This window comes from Oncorhynchus mykiss, chromosome 6, assembly GCF_013265735.2.
Source record: "Oncorhynchus mykiss isolate Arlee chromosome 6, USDA_OmykA_1.1, whole genome shotgun sequence".
NCBI lineage: Eukaryota > Metazoa > Chordata > Actinopteri > Salmoniformes > Salmonidae > Oncorhynchus > Oncorhynchus mykiss.
In genome coordinates, this window is record NC_048570.1 from 37,628,137 (window position 1) to 37,651,637 (window position 23,501).

The window sequence follows — 23,501 nt, forward strand, 5'->3', positions numbered from 1 at the left end:
GGGGCTGCTTTGCTGGTGACTCTGTCCGTGATTTATTTAGAATTCTAGGCACACTTAACAAGCATGGCTATCACAGCATTCTGCAGCGATACGCCATCCCATCTGGTTTGAGATTAGTGGGAATATAATTTATTTTCAACGGGACAATGACCCAACACACCTCCAGGTTGTGTAAGGGCTATTTGACCAAGAAGGAGAGTGATGGAGTGCTTTATCAGATTACCTGGCCTCCACAATCACCTGACCTCAACAAGTGCTCAGCATGTGTGGGAACTCCTTCAAGACTGTTGGAAATGCAGTCCAGGTAAAGCTGGTTGAGAGAATGCCAAGAGTTTGCAAAGCTGTCATCAAGGCCAAGGGTGGCTACTTTGAAGAATCTAAAATATAAAATATATTTTGATTTGTTTAACCCATTTTTGGTTACTACTTGATTCCATTTGTGTTATTTCAAAGTTTTGACAAAGAAAAACCCTTGAATGATTAGATGTGTGGGAACACTTGGAGAACAGAAATAGTCTGGAAATCTTTGTATCTTGACCAGGACTCAAAGGAACAATTGACTTTCCATTGAGAAATTGGGCATGTTGACTTTGGGGATGAGAATGCCAGCTCGGAGGAAAACATAAGACAGAACAAAGCAACACGACTGGACAGGTGGTATAGTATAGTTGCAAGTGTCTTTTATTGTTTTTCAGACACCGTAGAGTACATAACCTAGAGAGAGCACAAAGGGAGTAGGGGTGTATGAGACGTGGAGTTCCTCTGGAGATCGAGGGAGAGACACCAGATCCAATGCAAAGTTGGGCAGAATGCAACGTTATGACTTGGTCTGAGCAAAGAAATTCAGTGGATCTGATAAGGATAGTTTCATTAATTAGTAAATCATTCATGCACATCTTAAGTTGTTTGTAATATTAAAAACACTTTATACATTATTGTCTTTTTTTGCCTGTGGCATCTCACAAGGCGGTTGGCTCTGAGTTGAGCCAGCTTCAGTTGGTGTTCAGTTCAGGAAGTATGTTTTAGAATTTCTCACTCCATCTCTCTAAGATGCATGAAAATGCTTAGGTGTGTTTTTTTTGTATGTGTAAGCAGTAAATCCAAAATGGCTGAAGTCTTCTAAAACAAATTAAAAAGGTAGGAGAAGGGTTGGTTTCAATTGGTTTAACAATTCCAGACATTGCTCATTTCAAAACAAACAGATCAGTTATTTATAAATTAGCACACAACAATCCCTTTTTAACACATTTATCAAGGCTATTGATCAAACACGTTTTTGCTGTCGACAGACACTGACTGCACTGTACTGGCAGGATAATAAGTAACTCTTATGTCTGTATACAGATATATCTGCTTTCCCAATTACAAATAAACTGCTTCATCTACAACAGTAAGAACAAATAGAAATTCAAACTAGAACACCTGCTTAGTAGTTCTCTTTAACCACCATACTCTGATTAAGTAAAATGTATCGCAACACCAACCACTGTCATTACATAGCTTTATTGTTCTTATAACTATTAGAATGAAAGAGTTGCTACAGAAGGTTGAGATAAGGTTGTATATTAAAGTTGGATTGCTTTTTAAATACTCTCAATTTCTGAATAAGACATCATCATCATCATCATAACAGCAATGTTTTACACCATTACAGAATAACATGGTTTGATTCAAATCGACTGTAATTGGCTGTAATACTAACACATTCTAAAAGGCTCTATTGGAATGAATTCAGTGAACACATTTTTTGAACAGTTTTGTTGAATCATGAATCTGAATCATAAATCTGGACAATAGTAATCAATGGGACCTCCCTGAGACGAAGACCACATTTGAACCTCAATCCGCATGGAGGAACAGAGAACACATGTTTATACCTGGAACACTGACAAAGTACAGGTAACTGCCAAAATAAAGGAAACTCCAACATAGTGTTTTAATGGGGTGTTGGGCCACCACGAGCTGCCAGAACAGCTTTAAGGTGCCTTGGCATAGATTCTACAACTCCATGAGAAATTCCATCATCTCCCATACGTGTTCAATTGGGTTGAGATCTGGTGACTGACACATGCAAACACACACACCTTTAAACCCCCTATGCTCCTTTGAGACCCCTCTTTCAAAGTCACTGTGGTTCCTGGGTTAATTAGTCCAAAATAATGGGCAACTAGGCATTTTATATATGACCCTAAGCATGACGGGATTTTAATTGCTTAATTAACCAATGAACCACATCTGTTTGGAAGCATCTGCTTTCAATACACCTGCTTTCAATATACCTTATTGTGTTTCCTTTATTTTGGCAGTTACCTGTAGATCCCCTATTTAGGACTACTAGAGCTGCAGATAAATCAGTTCAGATTCAAATTGTAAACATTATGAAAACCTTTTACTGTATTATATATAAAGCAACTTGTGCACCATGCCATTATGTTCAATGACATTGTACAAACTGTCATTATTATTGCCAACTTGTCCACCAGGGATATTATGTTACTGTGAAATTAGATGGGAATATATAGCATAGACCCAAACATTATTATACATTATTCTAAAGGAAAAAAAACAGTCTGAGGGCAAAATACATTTTAAAAATAAATTACTCATAAATAAGATTTAAAAAACAATACACTACTTATATATCAGTTCTCTTATACATATTCTATTTCAGGTAAATCAATTACAAAAAACACTTTATTACTCAAGCCAAAATGCCATTGAGAGTCTTCCTCTCTCTAACCACTTACAACTAAAGCAAAAGCATAGTTAGCATGAAGTTGCAGGTCGTTAATTTCTTCATGCATTGAGGGGACTGTCCCTTTGCTGGATCCACATTTATTCTCGTCGACCATCGTCTTTAAAAGTACTGAGAATCTGTTGGTGTGAAATGCAGAATCTGTGGAATGTTGATTATCACATGGCCAAAATGACAAGAGTTCTGCAGAAGCCTTAAGTTGACAGGTGAGACAGATGCTGTGGAGCTGAAGCATTTTAAAAAAAACTTGCTCTCCTATTGTATGCTAGCAGGACAAAGATAGAGAGTGTGTGTGTGTGTGCGTGTGCGTGTGTGTGTGTGCGTGTGCGTGTGTGTGTGTGTGTGTGTGTGTATGTTTGTGTGGTAGAGAGAGAAAGCAGGGCAGAGGCAGAAAAATTGGGGCAAGCTGAACACAGCTTGTCTGACATCAATCAAATGGTTTGTTTTGTTCTTCAAGATTCACTGGACACATATCTGATTCTTCAGGCTGCAAGAGAAAGAACGAGAGAGAGAGAGAGAGAGAGAGAGAGAGAGAGAGAAGGAAAGAAAGAGTGGGGAGAGAGAGAGGGAGTGAGAGAGAGGAGGGAGAGAGATGTTATTGTTATACAAAGGTAAAAAGTCAAATATATCTCAACCAATAAAATAAACTAGCGGTGAAGGTGAAATGATCCTGATAAGATCGATAATAAAATATCAACGATAAGGAGACCATCTACAGAACAACCAGGAGAAGAGGGCAGTTAAAGTATAAGGAGGTCTAAACAGCCTTGGCTTCTCTGGACTGAACATAAAACCTTCTTCGCTACGCTTTCTCATTTCTGTCTCCTATACTTCACGTACCGCATGACTTTATGCTCTAGTTTGTCATGTGCTCAACAAAGCACCCGGAGCTTGACAATGACACTTAGAGTGGCCAACAGCTAATCCCCTTTCTGTTGTGATTGAAGAGGTGCGGAAAGCCAGCTTTTATAGCATGTCCAGGACATCGCCACATCGACTGAAGGTCTTATCTAATGGTTTATCATCGCACAATCACAGTCGGAGACGCCTCTCCCAGTTCTCTCCCGGTCTTGGATAAATTATACTGACGGTCCCCTCACTTAATACAGGGATGACTGTTCTCAAAACATGACAACCAATTCACATCTAATAGTCAGACGTGCTATAGATAGTCTTACAGAAGAAAAAAGGAGGAGTGTGTGTGTGTTGCAGCGTGGCTGCAAGAGTGCCAAAACATGGCTATTTACTAACATAACGTAAGCACACGCGTTGTAACTGCCGGTGTTAATGCAGTGAAGGTCTGATGATGTTTTGGACACTTTTGGTGTATGTGTGTAGATGTAGATTAGATTCCACCAAGGTAATATACAGAGAACAATACACAGTTAGGTGTGTCATTTATGGGAACAGTAGTTAATGTGCAGGTGTAACCTATTGCTTATTTTGAGCCAATAGATTACTAAAACAGTTTCTAAAACAGTTTTCTTAACCCTCATTGGCTCTTGCACTGTAGATTAGACAGTAGTTATTTGTTCAATTAATCGATTCCCTGACTTGCATTTAGGGGTCTCTATGTTGACTCCAGGTAAACGTAGCAGAGGGAGTAAACAGTGTGCCGTGTAAAATGAACATCCTGCTGAATGATTCTCTAGAGGACTAGAGCAGCAGCAGTAGAGCAGGGCCCATCCAGTCACATTAGTTCGGGAATAATTCCACCATAAAAGGCTAATGTATCAGACCTGCATAGGCCTTAGTCCACACACGCACACTGAAGCACCCACACACATCAGCACCCTCGCACACACACACACAAGTGCATGTACCCGAACACCAGCATGCAGAGCAGATGTGCAGACACAGGCGCGCGTGCACACACACACACACACACACACACACACACACACACACACACACACACACACACACACACACACACACACACACACACACACACTAATACAAGCAGAGGGGAGGGATTGAAACGGATGAGTAAGATTAATGCAACATTCACTGTGCTAAGGTGAGAAATAAAGCAACATTGAAAGGTCTCTCTTTGGAGACAGAAAACAGTTCCACCAAACAGAGGAAAATGAACATATTCTCAGCACGCCAGCAGATCTGAATGTATTCCACTCAAAGGCCAGGCGTATGTAGCATTTTGTTTTCATTAGAGGGGTTCTCTTGATCGACGGAGCCTTTCACTCGTATGAATGCGGCTCATCCACCTATTTTACATCACCTTAAAACCTGACTAACGACAACATATTCCGGATCAGTTTTTCATAATTCCACAAGTGAAAACATGCAGCCGTGATTTTGTAGGCTAAATGATGTCACATGGGAATTTTGAATTTGCTGTTCAGTTAAAACACAGTGCATACACATCCAGAGAGTTAAATGTGTTCGTTTTTGGTATAAAACCCAACGTTGCACTCAATAAACAATGTGTGCATCAAACACCGTGCAGGTACGTATTTATTTTTCAACCAATGTTCAGATATTATAGTTTCTCTTCGCTTTGGACTCAGTACTAATGGAGCATAGTTCAATTGGTCTAATTAACTACATAATTACAGAGTACAATAATTAGACAACTGATTGTGTACTGATAGCCTAAAAGCAGATGGGTCTCAGAGATAGAAGTAAACAGTAACCAGCTGAGTAAATCAAGAGAACACAATCCAACCAAGTCTCAATGTAAAACTATATAGTCCCCGTAGGAGACAACCTCATCCAAGAACCATTCTGACATTTTAGATGAAAACATATTTCAGCTGATTTGATCACAGTTCTGTAAGTCGTTGACAGAAGCCCAGCCAAGAAAGGCCACTCTGTGATGGGTCTGAAAAGGGTCCTGTGTTGTTAGTGGCAACACCTACTATTGAGTCACCTGCCGCCCTCCAAAAAAAAACATAGTGTGTCTCAGCCTCCTGCTGATGGAGCTGCTGCCGACTGCTGTCCTCTCCATCAGAATGACAGCTTTTAAAGATGCATCCTCCCAAAACTGACAGCAGGAAAAGCTTTTAGGAGCGCAGTGAGACTATCTGTACAGCTTCCAGCCCTCCATTCGATCTTAACCCCCTCTCCACTACCACATCTTTCAAGTCAGTCAGAGACAGGAAAATTATATTTTCCAGGAGCAATATCAAGCCTCCCCTATTTTCCCTCTCAAGGCAAACTGCCTCATAATGAATTTACCGTGAAGCGAGTGCAAGTTACATAGTTTCGCTTGGTGCAATGGCAAACAGAAACCACACCATCTGAGTGCAGTGACCTTAACCGCGTGGTGGCGAACACACAACTTATGTATTCATAAAGTGTGTGACAAATTCTGTCAGCACATTACTCTGGTGGAGGCATTAACCATGCATTATTTATCTTCATGCCTATATTTCACATGGACATTCTCAGTCCCTTTGAAGTTAATTCCCCCCCGTGATAAAATGCCTCCCTTCTTCTTACTATGTTGCAGCTTATGATACTCCTGGTTTTGTTGCTATAGAAGAACAAGTTGCCCGTCCAAAACAATTTCAGTCTACAAAACTGCATCAGTCCTCCAGATTTGTACAGTACACCGGCAAGTTACATCATACTAAATGCTGTAAAATAAATATTCCATATCCTCCCTTTTACATGGTAGACCCATAAGATGTCCCCATTGAACATCACACACACACGTTCTTAATGTGTTTCCCATCTGGTCAATTTATGGTAAAGCGTGGAGAGAAAGAATGTCAGCTTGGATTAGCAGGTGAGCTGGTATAGACCGATCTCATTTGGGATAGACCATGTGTCTATTCTGCAGCAAATACTGGGCCCCTAGCTATCTCCTTCTCAGTGTGCATTGGGAATTAATTAGGAAGTCAATGAGGAAATGAGGCTGAATCATAAGAGTCGAGTGGCCGCCGTTTGGACTGTTGAATGTCTCTGTGGCTTTGCCTCTTTCATGCTTTGTACTTCAATCTCTCCTGTTTGATGGTATGCCCTCAAGCTGCCCCTGCCTGCTCGTTGATATCTAACTTTTACAGAGCTGTAAAGCAGTTTCTAAACCTCCCTCCACTGAGCTTCTAATGGGTGCATCTCACCAACACCGGGCAGTGCCAAGCGAGAGGGCCTCAGCGGAGCCCCCACTGAGCATGATTATAAATCATGAAGCCATCACACAGGGGATGATCACTGGAGAAAGATGGGTTTGGAAATAACCTCCCCTCCTCCCCTTCCTCTTCCCGCTGGCGCTCAAGCTGTTTTCTGCTCCGGCACACAATGCATTGTAGTTGGTCAATATTTTAGCATTCCAACACCTTCATAAAAAACAAACCCAAAGTCACTACTCTACTTCCCAGTGCTGGAAGCAGTCAGCAGCCTCATCCTCAGACGGCCATCAATTGCCTCTGCCACCCCTCCAGGCATTTCTGCAGCTGCTAAGCAGCAGTTCGATACGGTTGCCAGATTTATGTTGGTAAAGTGTTCTCTCCAGGACTGTCCATATGGTCGTTTATGCTGCCATTGAGACAGGGTCTGTTGTCTGCCCCGGTCCAAATAAATAGCCTACTGCTCATATTTTCTCCCACCCTATTTTATCAGTTCTGCAAATACTCTGCAGTTGCACTGTCAGTCTCAAAATATTTCTGCAATGATGTCTAATGCCTGCAACCAGCAGATTCACATTCCTAGCCTATAAACCTTTGAACAGACTGAAATGCTCTTGCATTTTAATGAGATGGAATGTCAATCCTGATTAAGGAGCGTTTCCGCTTTGAAGACACATGCAAGCTTACACAGTGCCTTCAGAAAATATTCATACCCCTTCACTTATTCCACATGTTGTTGCGTTACAGCCTGAATTTAAAATGGATGAAATTGTTGTGGTTCTTTTAACATCTACAGACAATACCTTGAAATGACGAAGCAACACTTGGTTTTTACAAATGTTAGCAAATGTATTTAAAATTAAATACGGAAATATCTCATTTAGACAAGTATTCACACCACTTTGCTATGACACTCCAAATTGAGCTCATCCTTGAGATGTCACTACAACTTGATATGGATCCACCTGTGGCCAATTCAATTGTTCGGACAGGATTTAGAAAGAAACACGCCTGTCTATATTAGGTCCCACAGTTGACAGTGCATGTCAGAGTAGAAGCTATACCATGAAGTCCAAGGAACTGTCCGTAGATCTCAAGATAGAATTGTGATGAACCATATATCTGGGGAAGGGTATGAACCAATTTCTAGAGTGGTTAAACTTTCCAAGAACACAGTGGTCTCCATCATTGGGAAATTGAAAAAAATATGGTACTACCGAGACTCTGCCTAGAGCTGGCCGACCAAACTGAGCAACCGGTCAAGAAAGACCTTGGGTCAGGGAGGTAACCAAGAACCCAATGACCACTCTGACAGAACTACAGAGTTCCTTGGCTGAGCTGGAAGAACCTGCCAGAAGGACAACAGTCTCTACAGAACTTCACCAACCTGGGCCTTGAGTTTTCAAAAAGGCACCTGAAAGACTCTGAGAGCATAAGGCACAAATATTCTGTGGTCTGATGAGACTAAAATTGAAACCTTTGGCCAAAATGCAAAGCACTATGTCTGGACACCATCCCTACCATGAAGCATGGTGGTGATAGCAACATGCTAAATTGGTTGCTTTTTAGCGGCAAGGACTGGGAGACTGGAAAGCATACAGGGAACAATGAATGGAGCCCTATAGAGGCAAATCATTGATTAATGAACCTGCTTCAAAGTGCAAACAACCTTAGACTGGGACAAATACTTACGTTCCAACAGGACAGTGACCCCAAGCATACAGCCAAAGCAACTCTGGAATGGATTCAGAACAATAATGTGAAAGTCCTTGAGTGGCCCGGCCAAAGCCCAGACTTGAATCCTATTGAAAATCTGTGGAAAGACTTGAAGATTGCTGTACTATGTCTGTACTTCATTTTCAATAAATGTGCAAACATTTCTAAAAAACAATTTGTCATTATGGGGTATTGTGTGTAGATGGGTGAGATTTATTTTCTAAATCAGTCTGTAACACAACAAAATGTGTGTTACAGTGAATGTGAATGTGAATACGTCAAGGGGTATGAATACTTTCTGAAGTCACTGTAAATATGCATGTGCTGCTGTTATAGCTCTTTTGAATGTGTGCGTGAAGGATTTGAGGAGCGGGTCTTTCAGTCTGACAATGTGAAAGATTTGGGGATTTGTGGCACACATCATTGTGTCTCATGGGGATGTGTTCCTCTCTGGGCAATCCTCTACTGACTGACTGTCGTGCAAGAGAGAGGAGGGGGGGGGGGGGGGGGGGGGGAGTGGGAGAAGGGGTTGGGGCAGCAGTAAGAGAGGGGGAGAGAGAGAGAGAGTGGGAGAAGGGGTTGGGGCAGCAGTAAGAGAGGGGGAGAGAGAGAGTGAGTGTAATGCTTACTGTTCATTTTGTATTGTTTATTATCTATTTCACTTGCTTTGGCAATGTAAACATATGTTTGACATGCCAAAAAAGCCCCTTAAATTGAATTGGGAGGGAGGGAGAGAGAGAGAGAGAGAGAGAAAGGGTTGGGGGCAGCAGTAAGAGGGGGAGAGAGAGAGAAAGAGAGAGGGGGGGGGGCAGAATAAGGGTGCCTCTCAATTAATCCATCAAAGTCTATGATACTGTATTTTCATGTCGCCCCATAAATAGAAGGCTGAAATTGAAGTTTCCTAGAGAAAAAAATTGACCTTTCATGTACAAACACACATAACTGCCTTTCACACATCCTACAGTTCTATATGTCTGTGTGACATTACCTTTATATTGAGAATGATGGCCTTGACTGATGTTAATAATGCCAAGCTGAGACTGTAAAGAAGAATAATATTAGTCTGTTATAACTTGGGGTTGTTTGTTCTCTGCGAAAGCAACTTTTCCCATCATAGATCGGATATAGGAAAAAAGCTCATATTCTGCAAAAAAGAATATAAGGCCTCTATTGTTATATATATATACATATAAAAAAGTCCCCCCCCTTTTCTTTTTGCACTGTTCTTGAGTGTGAATGAATCATTTTAATTTTCTAAGACAAGGGAATAAAGGTTTCCTTTGTGAACAGAGGATCAGAAATGACAAAACAGTGATGATTGTGTTTGTGTGGAAAGTGGGATATGATACTGGCGGTAAATTGGTCGTCACAGTGCAAAGAAAGAGGAGGAATGGAGGAGAGGTAGAATTCAAAGAGATGTCAGGTCTGTCACCAGGGGAGTGTGGGGTGTGTGAGTACACTGAGTAGCAAGTGTGCTGGGGGGGGGGAGTCTGGATAAAAGCATACCTACCCACCACCTCTATCTTTGTGACCGCGGGGGACAGGGGAAATGGGGAAAGAGAGAGAGAGAGAAGGCAGCAGTATCAGTATGTGTGACTAGGGAGAAGCAGGTGGGAGAGGACACCCAAACACTGCCACTCTCATACTGTTCCATTCTGTTTCATGTCCCAGGCTCAGTACAGCACAAGGCACCAGGATAAACAGCATAAATCAAGCCGCCTTTGTTTGACAGTTTTAACGGCTGGATTTGAGCCGTTGAATGCATTAGGTTTTATGGCCACGGTAGATAGCAGAGGACACACAGACTACACACAGTAAACACACAGACTACACACAGTAAACACACAGACTACACACAGTAAACCCCTTTCCCCTGTCACAAACACACACAGTCACTTCAGTGGAATACCGACCCAAGCATAACATCTACGCCAAGTCAGTCTGCTATACTGTGTCACTAATCAACTCAAAGACATCTACATAGACCAGATGAAACTACGCCTGCAAAAGTCTAAATCCTGTCTGTTTTATACATGACATTACAAGCACAGAGAGGAAATCCCCAGTGGAAAAAAAAAAAAAAGAGGTTCATAATATTTCAACCTCAATCTAAAAGGAGGTATATCTCATGAATTATTGAAACGGTATTATTTCCACAATCTGAATTTCCCATTGTGAAAACACCACGCAGTGAGCATGGCTGCCACAGCTGCAGTAGCAGACCAACCAATTGTCTTGAATCTCAGAGATATACAGCACAGTGCACAGTGAGTCCCAAAGGGCACCCTATTCCCTATATAGTGCACTACTTTTGACAAGAGACGGGCCCTGCTCAATAGTAGTGCACTGCATAGGGAGTCTGGTCCCATTTGGGAAACACCCTATACAGTTAAGTGTATGGATTATTGGTAGGCTGAATAATTGTTTTATTTCACATAATCGTCTGACTGGTGCCACATGTTGGAATGGCTGGTGTGTCAAACCCGAGAGGTGAACCATCCATCACATCATATATTAATCAGCTTTCTCTCTTTCTGTGGACGGTCGGTTGAGTCCACACGGGAAACGAGAGCTGCAATAGCAAATCACTGCACCAACGTTCAAACTGCCAGACTCATCCTCCCACCCGTCGCAGACTCATTCGTGAGTACTGGGTGTGAGAACGCAGCGTCTAATGTCTGTGCAGGCGAGCAGCAGGGAATGGGGATGGTTGGGCGTTGATAGTTGGGTGTTGATGGATGATGTGCCAAGAGATCGGTGATGGCATGGTAACGAGGCCGTCTGCTTGACTTGACCTATTGATAGTGGAGCAGCGAAGGAGCACAGGGCTAAGGGACGGGTCTCGCTCCCACAACGGTCCCCCCCGCCTCGCCTCGTAACGCTATTACAGCCATGTTGTGTTCCGGACTCGTGTTTCCCAGACTGGTCTCTCTGCGTCTCCATCTCTGGCGGTGGAGGATAACATTACATAGCAAAGACCATTTCACGCACAACTACAGACTCTGACTGTGGCCCTAAGCAACAACTACACAGCCCCCACAATCACAGGTGGCCGGCGGCACCTTAATTGGGAAGGATGGGCTCATAGTAATGGTTAGATGGTTTCCATGTGGTTTCCATGTGTTTGATACCACTCCATTCACTCCATTCCAGTCATAATTATGAGCCGTCCTCCACTAAGCAGCCTCCTGTGCCCACAATCTATCATGACATTCATATGTTGATATTGTTGTGAAGGTGAACACATCAACACATATAAGCCTGTTTACAGCTTGTCTGAATATGATCTAGGTTGGTTGAGAAAGAGGTTGAGAAAGAGCCTCCTCCTCCTCTTCTCCTGTCCTGAACTAGATGTCCAATTGGTTCCCTCACAGTTTCTCCTTAGTTCACACTGACCAGCCAGCCAACAACCACATGTCCAGGATCCCCTGGCTGGTCAGCCATACCTTGGCTGGTCTGGGGAGGAGAGGGGACCTCAGTCAGCTCATACAACCAGGCTGTCAGCGGGTTATTTCTGTCTCAGCAGACAGGACCAGGCTAAAAGACTACTTCTTATGCCATCACATGGAAGGACAGATTATGTGAAGAAGCTAGTTCTTAAACACAGGATGTCTGCTTCCCATGTGACACCCCATTTTTTATATAGTGCAATACGTTTGACTGGGGCCCATAGGGATCTGGTAAAAAGTAGTGCTCTAGGGAATAGGGTGCCATTTGGGACAACCAGGTACAGCGCTGCTGTTTGGCTCAATTGAAGCGCAGGACAACTGGAGAAATACTTGGACAGAGAAAAGAGAAACATGTCAGACAGCCAAATTGAGTTAGTGAATCAAAGGAAGACCTCAATTTGTGGCATACTTTCCGCTTTGGATTCCAGCAGGGGCTGTTGTACTGTTGTAGCAGGCTTGTTAGTCTAGTATTGATCACACATCTCATTATTAAGCACACCGTGAATGGGTCATGGCTCCACTCAAAATTGAATATCCTCACTGAAGTTCTTGGACTTGGTTCAAGTTAGCTACACAGAGTTCAGTCATCTTTGCTTGCGGGTATCAATTTGTGATAAGAGTGGGGAGGTCAATATGACCCCTACGTAACCTAACTTTACTCAATCTGACCTGACCCGACTTCATGCAATTCACTAGGAATTGCCGGGAACCTCACGATACAATATTATCACGATACTTACAGTAGGTGCCAGTACGATATCTATTGTGAGTCTCACGATTGCGATTCGATGTTCCAAAAGTATTGCTCACCACATGTCTGCTACAGAGGGACAAGAGAGAGCCATAACAAATCAGGCGTGGAAATAAAAGTGCTGAAAACAAATGTAAAAAGATGACGAAGAACAATATAATATCCCGATATGTAACTGCATTGATTTTTTTCAATTCACAGTGCATCACTTTTTCTAGTGACAACCTAGCTAAATGGAAAAGGTATTTAGATAAATTACTGAAAAACGGTTGATAAGCACGCTCACTGTACTCCCTTCTCTGTAAAGTCATACCATCAAAGCACAATAAAGGAACTATACCATCTTATTTTTGGTCGAGCTACGACGTAGGACACAAGAGACACACAACAATAACATTTCTGCCCTCTGTGCACAGGGAGGGAGGGAGAGAGAGAGAGAGAAGAGAGAGAGAGAGAGAGAGAGAGAGAGAGAGAGAGAGAGAGAGAGAGATAGAGAGAGAGAGAATTCCTAAGGAGATGTCTTTATTCTATCTGGATAAACTAGCATAAAGCAATGACCTAAATACACCCATCACACTGTTGGCAGTGTGAAGCCACCCGGGCTGACTGGAGGGTGTTGAGGTCTGGAGAAAGAGAGATAGAGTGAGAGAGAGGGGAAGTGAGAGAAAGAGAGGAAGTGAGAAAGAGGGAGAGTGACAAAGAGTGTGTTGAGAGAAAGAGAGGAAAGAGGTTGCTCTGGGCTGCTGGGGGTGGGCGGTTGGATCTGCCTGTGTGGAAAGCCACTAGCTCCAATGAGGCAGTGTGGTGAAGCATGACTAAAGTGCAGGGCTGTTAAACGGTATGTCACGTCTCCTGATGTCTGCATCCCTGTGGAGTGTGGACACGTGCGGGCAGATGGGCCAACAGGGGGAATTAATTCCAGGACATGCACCACAGAAAGCTCATCAATTCACACCTACGGGCTAGGCTGCGCTGTGCTGGGCCCACAACCAGCCCATCCTCTGACCTACCTAACTACCTATCTACTACTGTTTCAGGACAAAAACAGTGTGTTTAACTCTGAACACTGGATGTTGGTTGTGTTTTAGAATGACCTGCTTGAGTTGGGGTGTTTCTCAATATGCATACTACCGTGCTCCACACTCTAATGCTCCAAGTGCATTCTCAGAGGACGTTCTCTTGAGTATGTCCTTGTGAGGACGAGAAGGTGGAGAACGCATTAAACATCACATTTGAGAAGCACTCGCACTCCCCGACTGTATTACCTCCAGGACAATGGCAACAATAGAGACTAAACAAGATATACACAAAGCAAACGTTTTACTTCTAGCTATATGTGAATCGTAATAATGTAGGTAACAGGCAGAAAATGACCTTAAACCAATGTCATCCAAGGTAGATGTCAATTATTCGTGGGTAGCTAGCTAACTATTCATTGTGGCTATCTTGCTAGCTAACAGTAGTAAAAAAGAGAAGAAAAGAAGGTACCTAGTCAGTTGTACAACTGAATGCATCTTCAGCATTTAACCCAACCCCTCTGAATCAGTGAGGCGTGGGGGGCTGCCATAATCAACATCCACATTTCAGGCACCAAGGGAACAGATTTTGTTTACCTTGTCAGCTCGGGAATTTGATCCAGCAACCTTTTGGTTACTGACCCAACGCTCTAACCACTAGGCTGCCCTAGCTAGCCAGTTAGCTCTATTGACTTACAGTACCTTGGGCTTGCGACCTACGAACACCACAGTGGGTATTGTAGGTAGGTAACATGCCAAAATGTACGTATCAAGATAAAATATTGTAGTCGGGCAACATATGAGATATGAATAGGCAACATTTCATTCTGAAGTTGGAGTGTATTTTCTCTCGCTTCAGGACAAATAATGGCAAACATTGATTTCAAGAAAATTTGCGTCATTTCTTACGTGGTTGCATTATATTTCTTTGCATGCTTTTCATTAAAGCGTGTATCGATGCATGCTTCAAAATATGTACAAACGGAGTACACATTTGAGAAGTACCCTCCGTGCTCCATTTTGCATACTTTGATTTGGACAAATACTCTGACCCTCCCATGCTCCAATTTGTGTGCTCGGAGCACGGTAGTATGCATTTTGAGAAACACCCTTGGTGTTAGTTGTGTGTGTTGGTTGTGTATAATTGCCAGTTGTTTGAGTTAGATAGTGGTGTAAGTGTGTTTGCATTTTAGTTGTGTATTAGCGGTAGATGTTTGACTTAGATGGTTGTTTGTATGTGTGTGTGTGTGTGTGTGCATTTTAGTTGTGCATTAGCGCTAGTTGTTTGTTCTCTCTGATGATCACAGCCTGATGGAGCTAGCCCGGGCTCTGGGTGTTTGTTTGTGTCTACAGTACATCAAGCGCTTGTTGAATCTGGGTGCCACTCCTGCAGGCACCACGGCATTGGCCACCAATTAGCAGCAGCAATGTGAAAGAAGTGAAAAAATGGCTCAATTAGAATCGTTTTTCCTACTCAAAAACTAATTGCTTTCAATAAGTCTGAACTTAAGTGGAAAAAGATACAAAGACGCCCGAAGCCAGAAGAGGGACTCCCCCACTATCTAATATTTTGCTTACTCAGTCTTCAAAATCTCTCACATCATCTATAGCTGCATACATTCTATCTATTCTAGCTATGGCTATGGCTGAAAGTGCCAATTGATTTTCAGTGGCATAGCACATACTCCTAAACCAAACGCGGTATAATTTACAGTACCAGTCAAAAGTTTGGACACACCTACTCATTCAAGGGTTTTACCTTATTTTGACTATTTTCTACGTTGTAGTGAAGACATCAAAACTATGAAATAACACATATTGAATCATGTAGTAACCAAAAAAGTGTTAAACAAATCAAACCACCCTTTGCCTTGATGACAGCTTTGCACACTCTTGGCATTCTCTCAACCAGCTTCACCTGGAACGCTTTTTCAACAGTCTTGAAGGAGTTCCCACATACGCTGAGCATTTGTTGGATGCTTTTCCTTCCCTTTGCACATCCAACTCATCCCAAACCATCTCAATTGGGTTGAGGTTGGGTGATTGTGGAGGCCAGGTCATCTGATGCAGCACTCCATCACTCTCCTTCTTGGTCAAATAGCCTTACACAGCCTGGAGGTGTGTTGGGTCCTGTTGAAAAACAAATGATAGGGGGACTAAGTGCAAACCAGATTGATGGGATGGCGTATCGCTGCAGAATGCTGTGGTAGCCATGCTGGTTGAGTGTGCCTTGAATTCTAAATAAATCACTGACAGTGTCACCAGCAAAGCACTCCTACACATCACACCTCCTCCTCCATGCTTCACGGCGGGAACCACACATGCAGAGATCATACATTCACCTACATCTCACAAAGACACGGCGATAGGAACCAAAAATCTCTAATTCAGACTCATCAGACCAAAGGAAGAATGAAGTTGGAAGGGATGGCTGCAGTTTTACGGGCTCCTAACCAACTGTGCTATTTTGTTAATTTTTTTTGTGATATTTATTTTGTACATGATGTTGCTGCTACAATCTCTTATGATCGGAAATAACTTCTGTACATCAGAACAGCGATTACTCACCTCGAACTGGACAAAGATTTGTTTCTGTAATGAGTCAGACACAAAGGATATATTGCTTTCTCGGGAACGGGCCCAAATCCCTGTCATTTGCGTGTAGAAAAGACAGAGAAAAATGGAGCAGAGGTCAGGCTGCCTTCTGAGAAATCGTTGCCGAGTGAGTAAACCTCCACTACCATACGTTCCATTGGCCAAATGGATGACATACAATCAAGACAATCCGACCAACGGGACAATAAAAACTGAAATACAGTGGGGAGAACAAGTATTTGATACACTGCCGATTTTGCAGGTTTTCCTACTTACAAAGCATGTAGAGGTCTGTAATTTTTATCATAGGTACACTTCAACTGTGAGAGACAGAATCTGAAACAAAAATGCAGAAAATCACATTGTATGATTTTTAAGTAATTACTACTACAACTGCTCTGATGCTCATCGGATGTGGCAGGGCTTGAAAACTATTATGGACTACAAAGGGAAACCAAGCCGTGAGCTGCCCAGTGACGCGAGCCTTCCAGATGAGCTAAATGCCTATTATGCTCGCTTCGAGGCAAGCAACACCAAAGCATGCATGAAAACACCAGCTGTTCCGGACGACTGCATGACAATGCTCTCAGTAGCCGAGCAAGACCTTTAAACAGGTCAACATTCACAAAGCCGTGGGGCCAGACGGATTACCAGGATGTGTCCTCAAAGCATGTGTGGACCAACTGGCAAGTGTCTTTACTGACATGTTCGACTTCTCCCTGGATGAGTCTGTAATACCTACACGTTTCAAACAGACCACTATAGTCCATGTGCCCAATGAAGCGAAGGTAAACCTGCTTCAATAATTACCGACCCGCAGCAGTCACGCCGGTAGCCATGAAGTGCTTTGAAAGGCAGGTCAAAGCTCACATCAACAGCATCATCCCGGATACCCTAGACCAACTCCAATTCGCATACCGCCCCAACAGATCCACATATGACGCAATCTCAATCGCACTCCACACTGCCCTTTCCCACCTGGACAAAAGGAACACCTATGTGAGAATGCTGTTCATTGACTACAGCTCAGATTTCAACACCATAGTGCCAATGGAGCTCATCAATAAATGAAGGACCCTGGGACTAAACACCTCCCTCTGCAACTGGATCCTGGACTTCCTGACGGGCCGCCCTCAGGTGGTAAGGGAAGCCAACAACACGTCTGCCACGCTGATCCTCAACACTGGGGCCCCTCAGGGGTGCGTGCTTAGTCCCTTCTGTACTACCTGTTCACACAATACTGAGTGGCCAAACACGTCTCCAACACCTTCATTAAACTTGCTGACCACACAACAGTGGTAGGCCTGATCACCGAAAATGACGAGACAGCCTATAGAGACCTGGCAGTGTGGTGCCAGGACAACAACCTCTCCCTCAATGTGAGCAAGACAAAGGAGATGATCATGGTCTTCAGGAAAACGCAGGCCGAACAGGACCCCATTCTCATCGACGGGGTTGTAGTGGAGGGCACAACAACATCTTTCCCCCTCAGGAGACTGAAAAGATTTTGCATGTGTCCCCAAATCCTCAAAAAGTTCTACAGCTGCATCATCGATAGCATCCTGACCGGTTGCATATGGCAACTGTTCTGCATCTGACCGGCCCAGTACATCACTGGGGCTAAGCATCCTGCCATCCAGGACCTAGAGTGACAAGAAAAAGTAAGTGAACCCTTTGGAATTACCTGGATTTCAGCATAAATTTGTCATGAAATTTGATCTGATCTTCATCTTAGTCATAACAATAGACAAACACAGTGTGTTTAAACTAAGAACACAAATTATTGTATTTTTATTGACTATATTGAATACATAATTTAAACATTCACAGTGTAGGTTGGAAAAAGTATGTGAACCCCTAGGCTAATGACTTTTCCAAAAACTAATTGGAGTCAGGAGACAGTTAACCTGGAGAACAATCAATGAGACGAGATTGGAGATGTTGATTAGAGCTGCCCTGCCATATAAAAAAACACACAAAATTGGAGTTTGTTATTCACAAGAAGCATTGCCTGATGTGAACCATGCCTCGAACAAAAGAGATCTCAGAAGAAGAATTGTTGACTTGCATTAAGCTGGAAATTGTCTATAAATGGAAAACGTTCAGCACTGTTGCTACTCTCCCTAGGAGTGGCTGTCCTGCAAAGATGACTGAAATGGCACAGTGCGAATGCTCAATGAGGTTAAGAAGAATCCTAGAGTGTCAGCTAAAGACTTCTGGAACATGCAAACATCTCTGTTGACAAGTCTATGATACGTAAAACACTAAACAAGAATGGTGTTCATGGGAGGACCCCACGGAAGAAGCCACTGCTGTCCAAATAAAACATTGCTGTACGCCTGAAGTTTTCAAAAGACCACCTGGATGTTCCACAGCACTTCTGGCAACATATTCTGTGGACAGATTAAACTACAGTTGAGATGTTTGGAAGGAACACACAACACTATGTGTGTGAAAAAAAAGGCACAGCACACCAACATCAAAACCTCATCCCAACTGTAAAGTATGGTGGAGGGAGCCTCATGGTTTGGAGCTGCTTTGCTGCCTCAGGGCCTGGACAGCTTGCTATCATCGACGGAAAAATGAATTCCCAAGTTCAAGACATTTTGCAGGAGAATGTTAGGCTGTCTGCCAATTGAAGCTCAATAGAAGTTTGGTGATGCAACAGGACAACAATCCAAAACACAGACATAAATCAACAACAGAATGACTTCAACAGAAGAAAATACGCCTTCTGGAGTGGCCCAACCAGAGTCCTAACCTCAAACTGATTTAAAATGCTGTGGCATGACCTTGAGAGCGGTTCATACCAGATATCCTAAGAATATTGCTGAACTGAAACAGTTTTGTAAAGATGAATGGTCAAAAATTCCTCCTGGACGTTGTGCAGGAGGAGAGTCAACCAGTTATTAACAAGGGTTCACATACTTTTTCCACTCCACACTGTGAATGTTTACATGGTGTGTTCAATAAAGACATGAAAACGTATAATTGTTTGTGTGTTATTAGTATCAGCAGACTGTGTTTGTTTTATTTTATGACCAATTTATGCAGAAATCCAGGTAATTCCAAAGGGTTCACATACTTTTTCTTGCCAGTGTATATACTAGGTGGTGTCAGAGGAAAGCCCAACAATTGTCAAAGATTCCAGTCACCCAAGTTATAGACTGTTCCCTGTGTGGTAGTGGTACCGGAGCACCAAGTCTAGGACCAAACGGCTCCTTAACAGCTTCTACCCCTAAGCCATAAGACTGCTGAACAATTCATCAAATGGCCACCCAGACTATTTACATTGACAACCCCCCCCCCCATTTGTTTTTACACTGCTGCTACTCACTGTTTATGATCTATGCGTATTTACAAATGACCTCGACTAACCTGTAACCCCGCACATTGACTCGGTACCGGTACCCCCTGTATATAGCCTCATTACTGTTATTTTATTGTGTTACTTTTTATTATTTTTTACTTTACTTTATTTGTTAAATATTTTGTTAACTCTTTCTTGAACTGCATTGTTGGTTAGGGGCATGTAAATAAGCATTTCACGGTAAGGTCTACGACCTGTTGTATTCGGCACATGTGACAAATAAAGTTTGACTTGACACATTTCCACCGGTCTAATGTTCATTGTTCATGTTTCTTGGCCCAAGCAAGTCTCTTCTTCTTATTGGTGTCCTTTAGTAGTGGTTTCTTTGCAGCAATTTGTCCATGAAGGCCTGATTCACACAGTCTCCTCTGAACAGTTGATGTTGAGATGTGTCTGTGACTTGAAATCTGTGAAGCATTTATTTGGGCTGCAACTTCTGAGGCTGGTAACTCTAATAAATGTATCTTCTGCAGCAGAGGTAACTCTGGGTCTTCCTTTCATGTGGCAGTCCTCATGAGAGACAGTTTCATCATATGGTTTATGTGACTGCACTTGAAGAAACGTTCAAAGTTCTCGAAATGTTCCACATTGACTGACCTTCATGTCGTAAAGTAATGATGAACAGTCATTTCTCTTTGCTTATTTGAGCTGTTCTTGCCATAATATGGTCTTTTACCAAATTGGGCTATCTTCTGAATACAATCCCTACCTTGTCACAAATTGGCTCAAGCGCATTAAGAAGGAAAGAAATTCCACAAATTAACTTTTAACAAGGCACACCTGTTAATTGAAATGCATTTCAGGTGACTACATCATGAAGCTGGTTGAGAGAATGCCAAGCGTGTGCAAAGCTGTCATCAAGGCAAATGGCGGCTACTTTGAAGAATCTCAAATCTCAAATATATTTGGATTTGTTTAACACTTTTCTGGTGAGTACATGATTCATATGTGTTATTTCATAGTTTTGATGTCTTCACTATTATTTTACAATGCAGAAAATAGTTTTAAAAAATAAAGAAAAACCCTGGAATGAGTAGTAGGCGTGTTCAAGCGTTTCACTGGTACTGTCCATTGCTGGCCACTCATCATCAGACAAGGAGTATACACAGTGTGAAATCTTCTGTTTAGCTGCGGTACACAGAGTAGAAAACTCACTTGTTTTGGTGCTTTGAGCCCTGCAGATGTGCATGGTACTGTGCCACAGAGTTGAGTGTGACACTGCAGACTTCACAGGTATAGCTACGTTTCAGACCTGGAATTAAAAACACACAAACACAGATACACTCGATTAATGAACATATATAAACATATTTCTCAAATGCTCTTTTGTTTTTAGCGGGATTTAGACAGGTGTCATGTATTAGCTAACTACTTGTTTCATTTGAAAGACTGCACATGCACACAAATATTGAAATGCATAAACGTGGCGCGCGCCATACATAAGCATGTTTCCTGTTAACAAATCAGACCTGTCCTAAAACTGTGCACGCGTGAACAATCATTATGACTCAGCCTGAATAACGCCCATTATTCTCCTTTTATGTTGACATTAACACCCTTATTTCCTGTATACTTTGGAAGTGTTGGAATTAGGCCTAGGCAGCATCAAACAAAATAGCAATTGCCAAATTGATTAAAATGTCTTTGGTAATTATTGTGGATATTTATATGCTGCACTGCCCGCGAATTCGGGAACATTGTCTACCCTGGGGAAAAAAAATGAAAAATACAGTAGGCCTGTGCACTGAGTATACAAAATATTAGGAACACCTGCTCTTTCCATGACCGACTCATCAGGTGAATCCCGGTGAAAGCTATGATATAATTAGAAAAGAACTCCTTATGTTTGTACACTTAATGTATACTTACAGTGGTAGCCTAAAGCACTTCCATGAAAGAGGTACATTTTCTGTTCACCTGTTAAATTCTACTCTATGTTATAAACCTGCACTCCCGTTTGGATGCATACAGCGAAAAACATGAAATTATAATAGCCTATCTAATAGGCACAATTCAATGAAAGATACGCATGATTGTTGTATAGCTACTTCGGGAATGTGAACTCATCATGGCCAGAAAAAAGGTGAGGAATTTATACTGCGATGGTTATGATATTTGTAATAGGTTTATGAATGTAATATGGTCTACTTGAGAGATTTGGCATTACAGTATTCAGATGTAGCCTGCAAACGTCAATGGAAAAGATGAACCATCTGTTCTACCATTAAACTGCGCTTCGGATCAGATTGCATAGAGCAAAATACTTGAAATAGCTTATCTTACTATTTACTATCTATTAAAGTGGGCCCAATAAAATGGGAGATGGGACGAATGTTACCCTATCCAAATTTGTTGTAGATTTGTTGTAGAAATTGTCTCTTTCGGGAGTATGAAACCATCACAGCCAGAAAAGGATGAGGAATTTATTCTTCAATGATCATGGAAATGAAATAAATAATAAGATATAGATCCTTTTTTAAAATAAACTTTTACCCCATTTTTCATGATATCTAGTTGGTAGTTACAGTCTTGCCTTACAGACTCAGGAGAGGCGATGGTCGAGAGCCATGCACTGCTTCTTGACACACTGCTCTGTTAACCTAGAAGACAACCACACCAATGTGTCGGAGGAAACACAGTCCTGCGACTGAAGTCAGCATGCGTTCACCCGGCCCGCCACAAGGAGTCACTAGAGCGCGATGGGACAAGGAAATCCCGGCCGGCCAAACCCTTCCCTAACCCGGGCAATACTGGGCCAATTGTGCGACACCTCATGGGTCTGCCAGTCACATCCGGCTGTGACACCACCTGGGATTGAACCTGGGTCTGTGATGCAGTGCCTTAGACCGCTGCGCCACACAGGAGATGATTATTTCTATTTCATTTTAGAATGCAAAGAATGCAAAGATAAAATAGATAGATTTTCAACCTTCTCACTACTGGCAAATGATTGCATCTTGTTATTATATTAAGCTACCAGTTATTTTGTTATGAATAAGAGTGTCATCATATATTCCCCATTTGCACAAGGCTACTAGGCTACTAACCTTCTTTCAATGCAATACTTCAACCTCTAAAATTTGCGGGAGGATAAGCACTTCTCACGTAAAGTTACCTTTTTATAAACGCCACCTTTTGCTTGAAAACTGGTGCACGCATGTTTTGGGGCATATTTTGTGCGTGCGTAATGTTTATAAATGAGGCACTTGGTCAGCATGCTTTCACAGTGCTGTCAATCAAAATATTAGAGAGCTAGACGGGATGATATCAGACTAACTAACAGCAGCTTCTATTTCCTCTACACTAGAGGTTCCCAAGCTTTTTCACTTGGGGCCCCCTTCCAGCATTGGGGAACATGTGATATTTGAGTGGCTAAAATATTACAACAATTAACAATATCTGTGGACATAAGAAAGAAAAAAAGCGTTAGCTGACAAATAGCTCACTAAGGTATGCAAGGACTAACATGACAAGAGGAACTGATGACGCACTAAATTGCATTCCTTTTGAATTCTACTATTACAACTTTCAGGAGTAAGTTTAAAGCCGGACTGAGTTCCTTAAAAAGTGTGCCTCACTGTTTGGGAACTACTGCTCTATACAGCTGTCTGTTGGAGACACTAGAAATGCATCTCAAATGCCACCCTTTTCCTAACATACTGCCCTATGGTCAAAAGCAGTGCACTAAACAGGGAATAGGGTGCCATTGGAGAAGCAACCTAGGGTCAGTGCTCAGTGCTTGTCAAGCTACGCCTGAT

The 23,501-nt window shown here is 42.4% G+C and overlaps 1 protein-coding gene across 1 annotated transcript in view; it reads right to left on the minus strand.

Moving 5' to 3' along the window:
• Positions 1 to 658: 658 nt before the first annotated feature.
• zmat4a (zinc finger, matrin-type 4a) overlaps positions 659 to 23,501 on the minus strand; it is a 149,456-nt gene continuing 126,613 nt past the window's right edge. The window contains exons 6-7 of the mRNA XM_021606382.2: positions 20,899 to 20,995; positions 659 to 3,242 (exon numbers count right to left, since the gene is read on the minus strand). Of these exons, the coding sequence (XP_021462057.2) occupies positions 3,215 to 3,242; positions 20,899 to 20,995 (125 nt within the window). The 3' untranslated portion in view covers positions 659 to 3,214. The remainder of the gene's footprint in view (positions 3,243 to 20,898; positions 20,996 to 23,501) is intronic.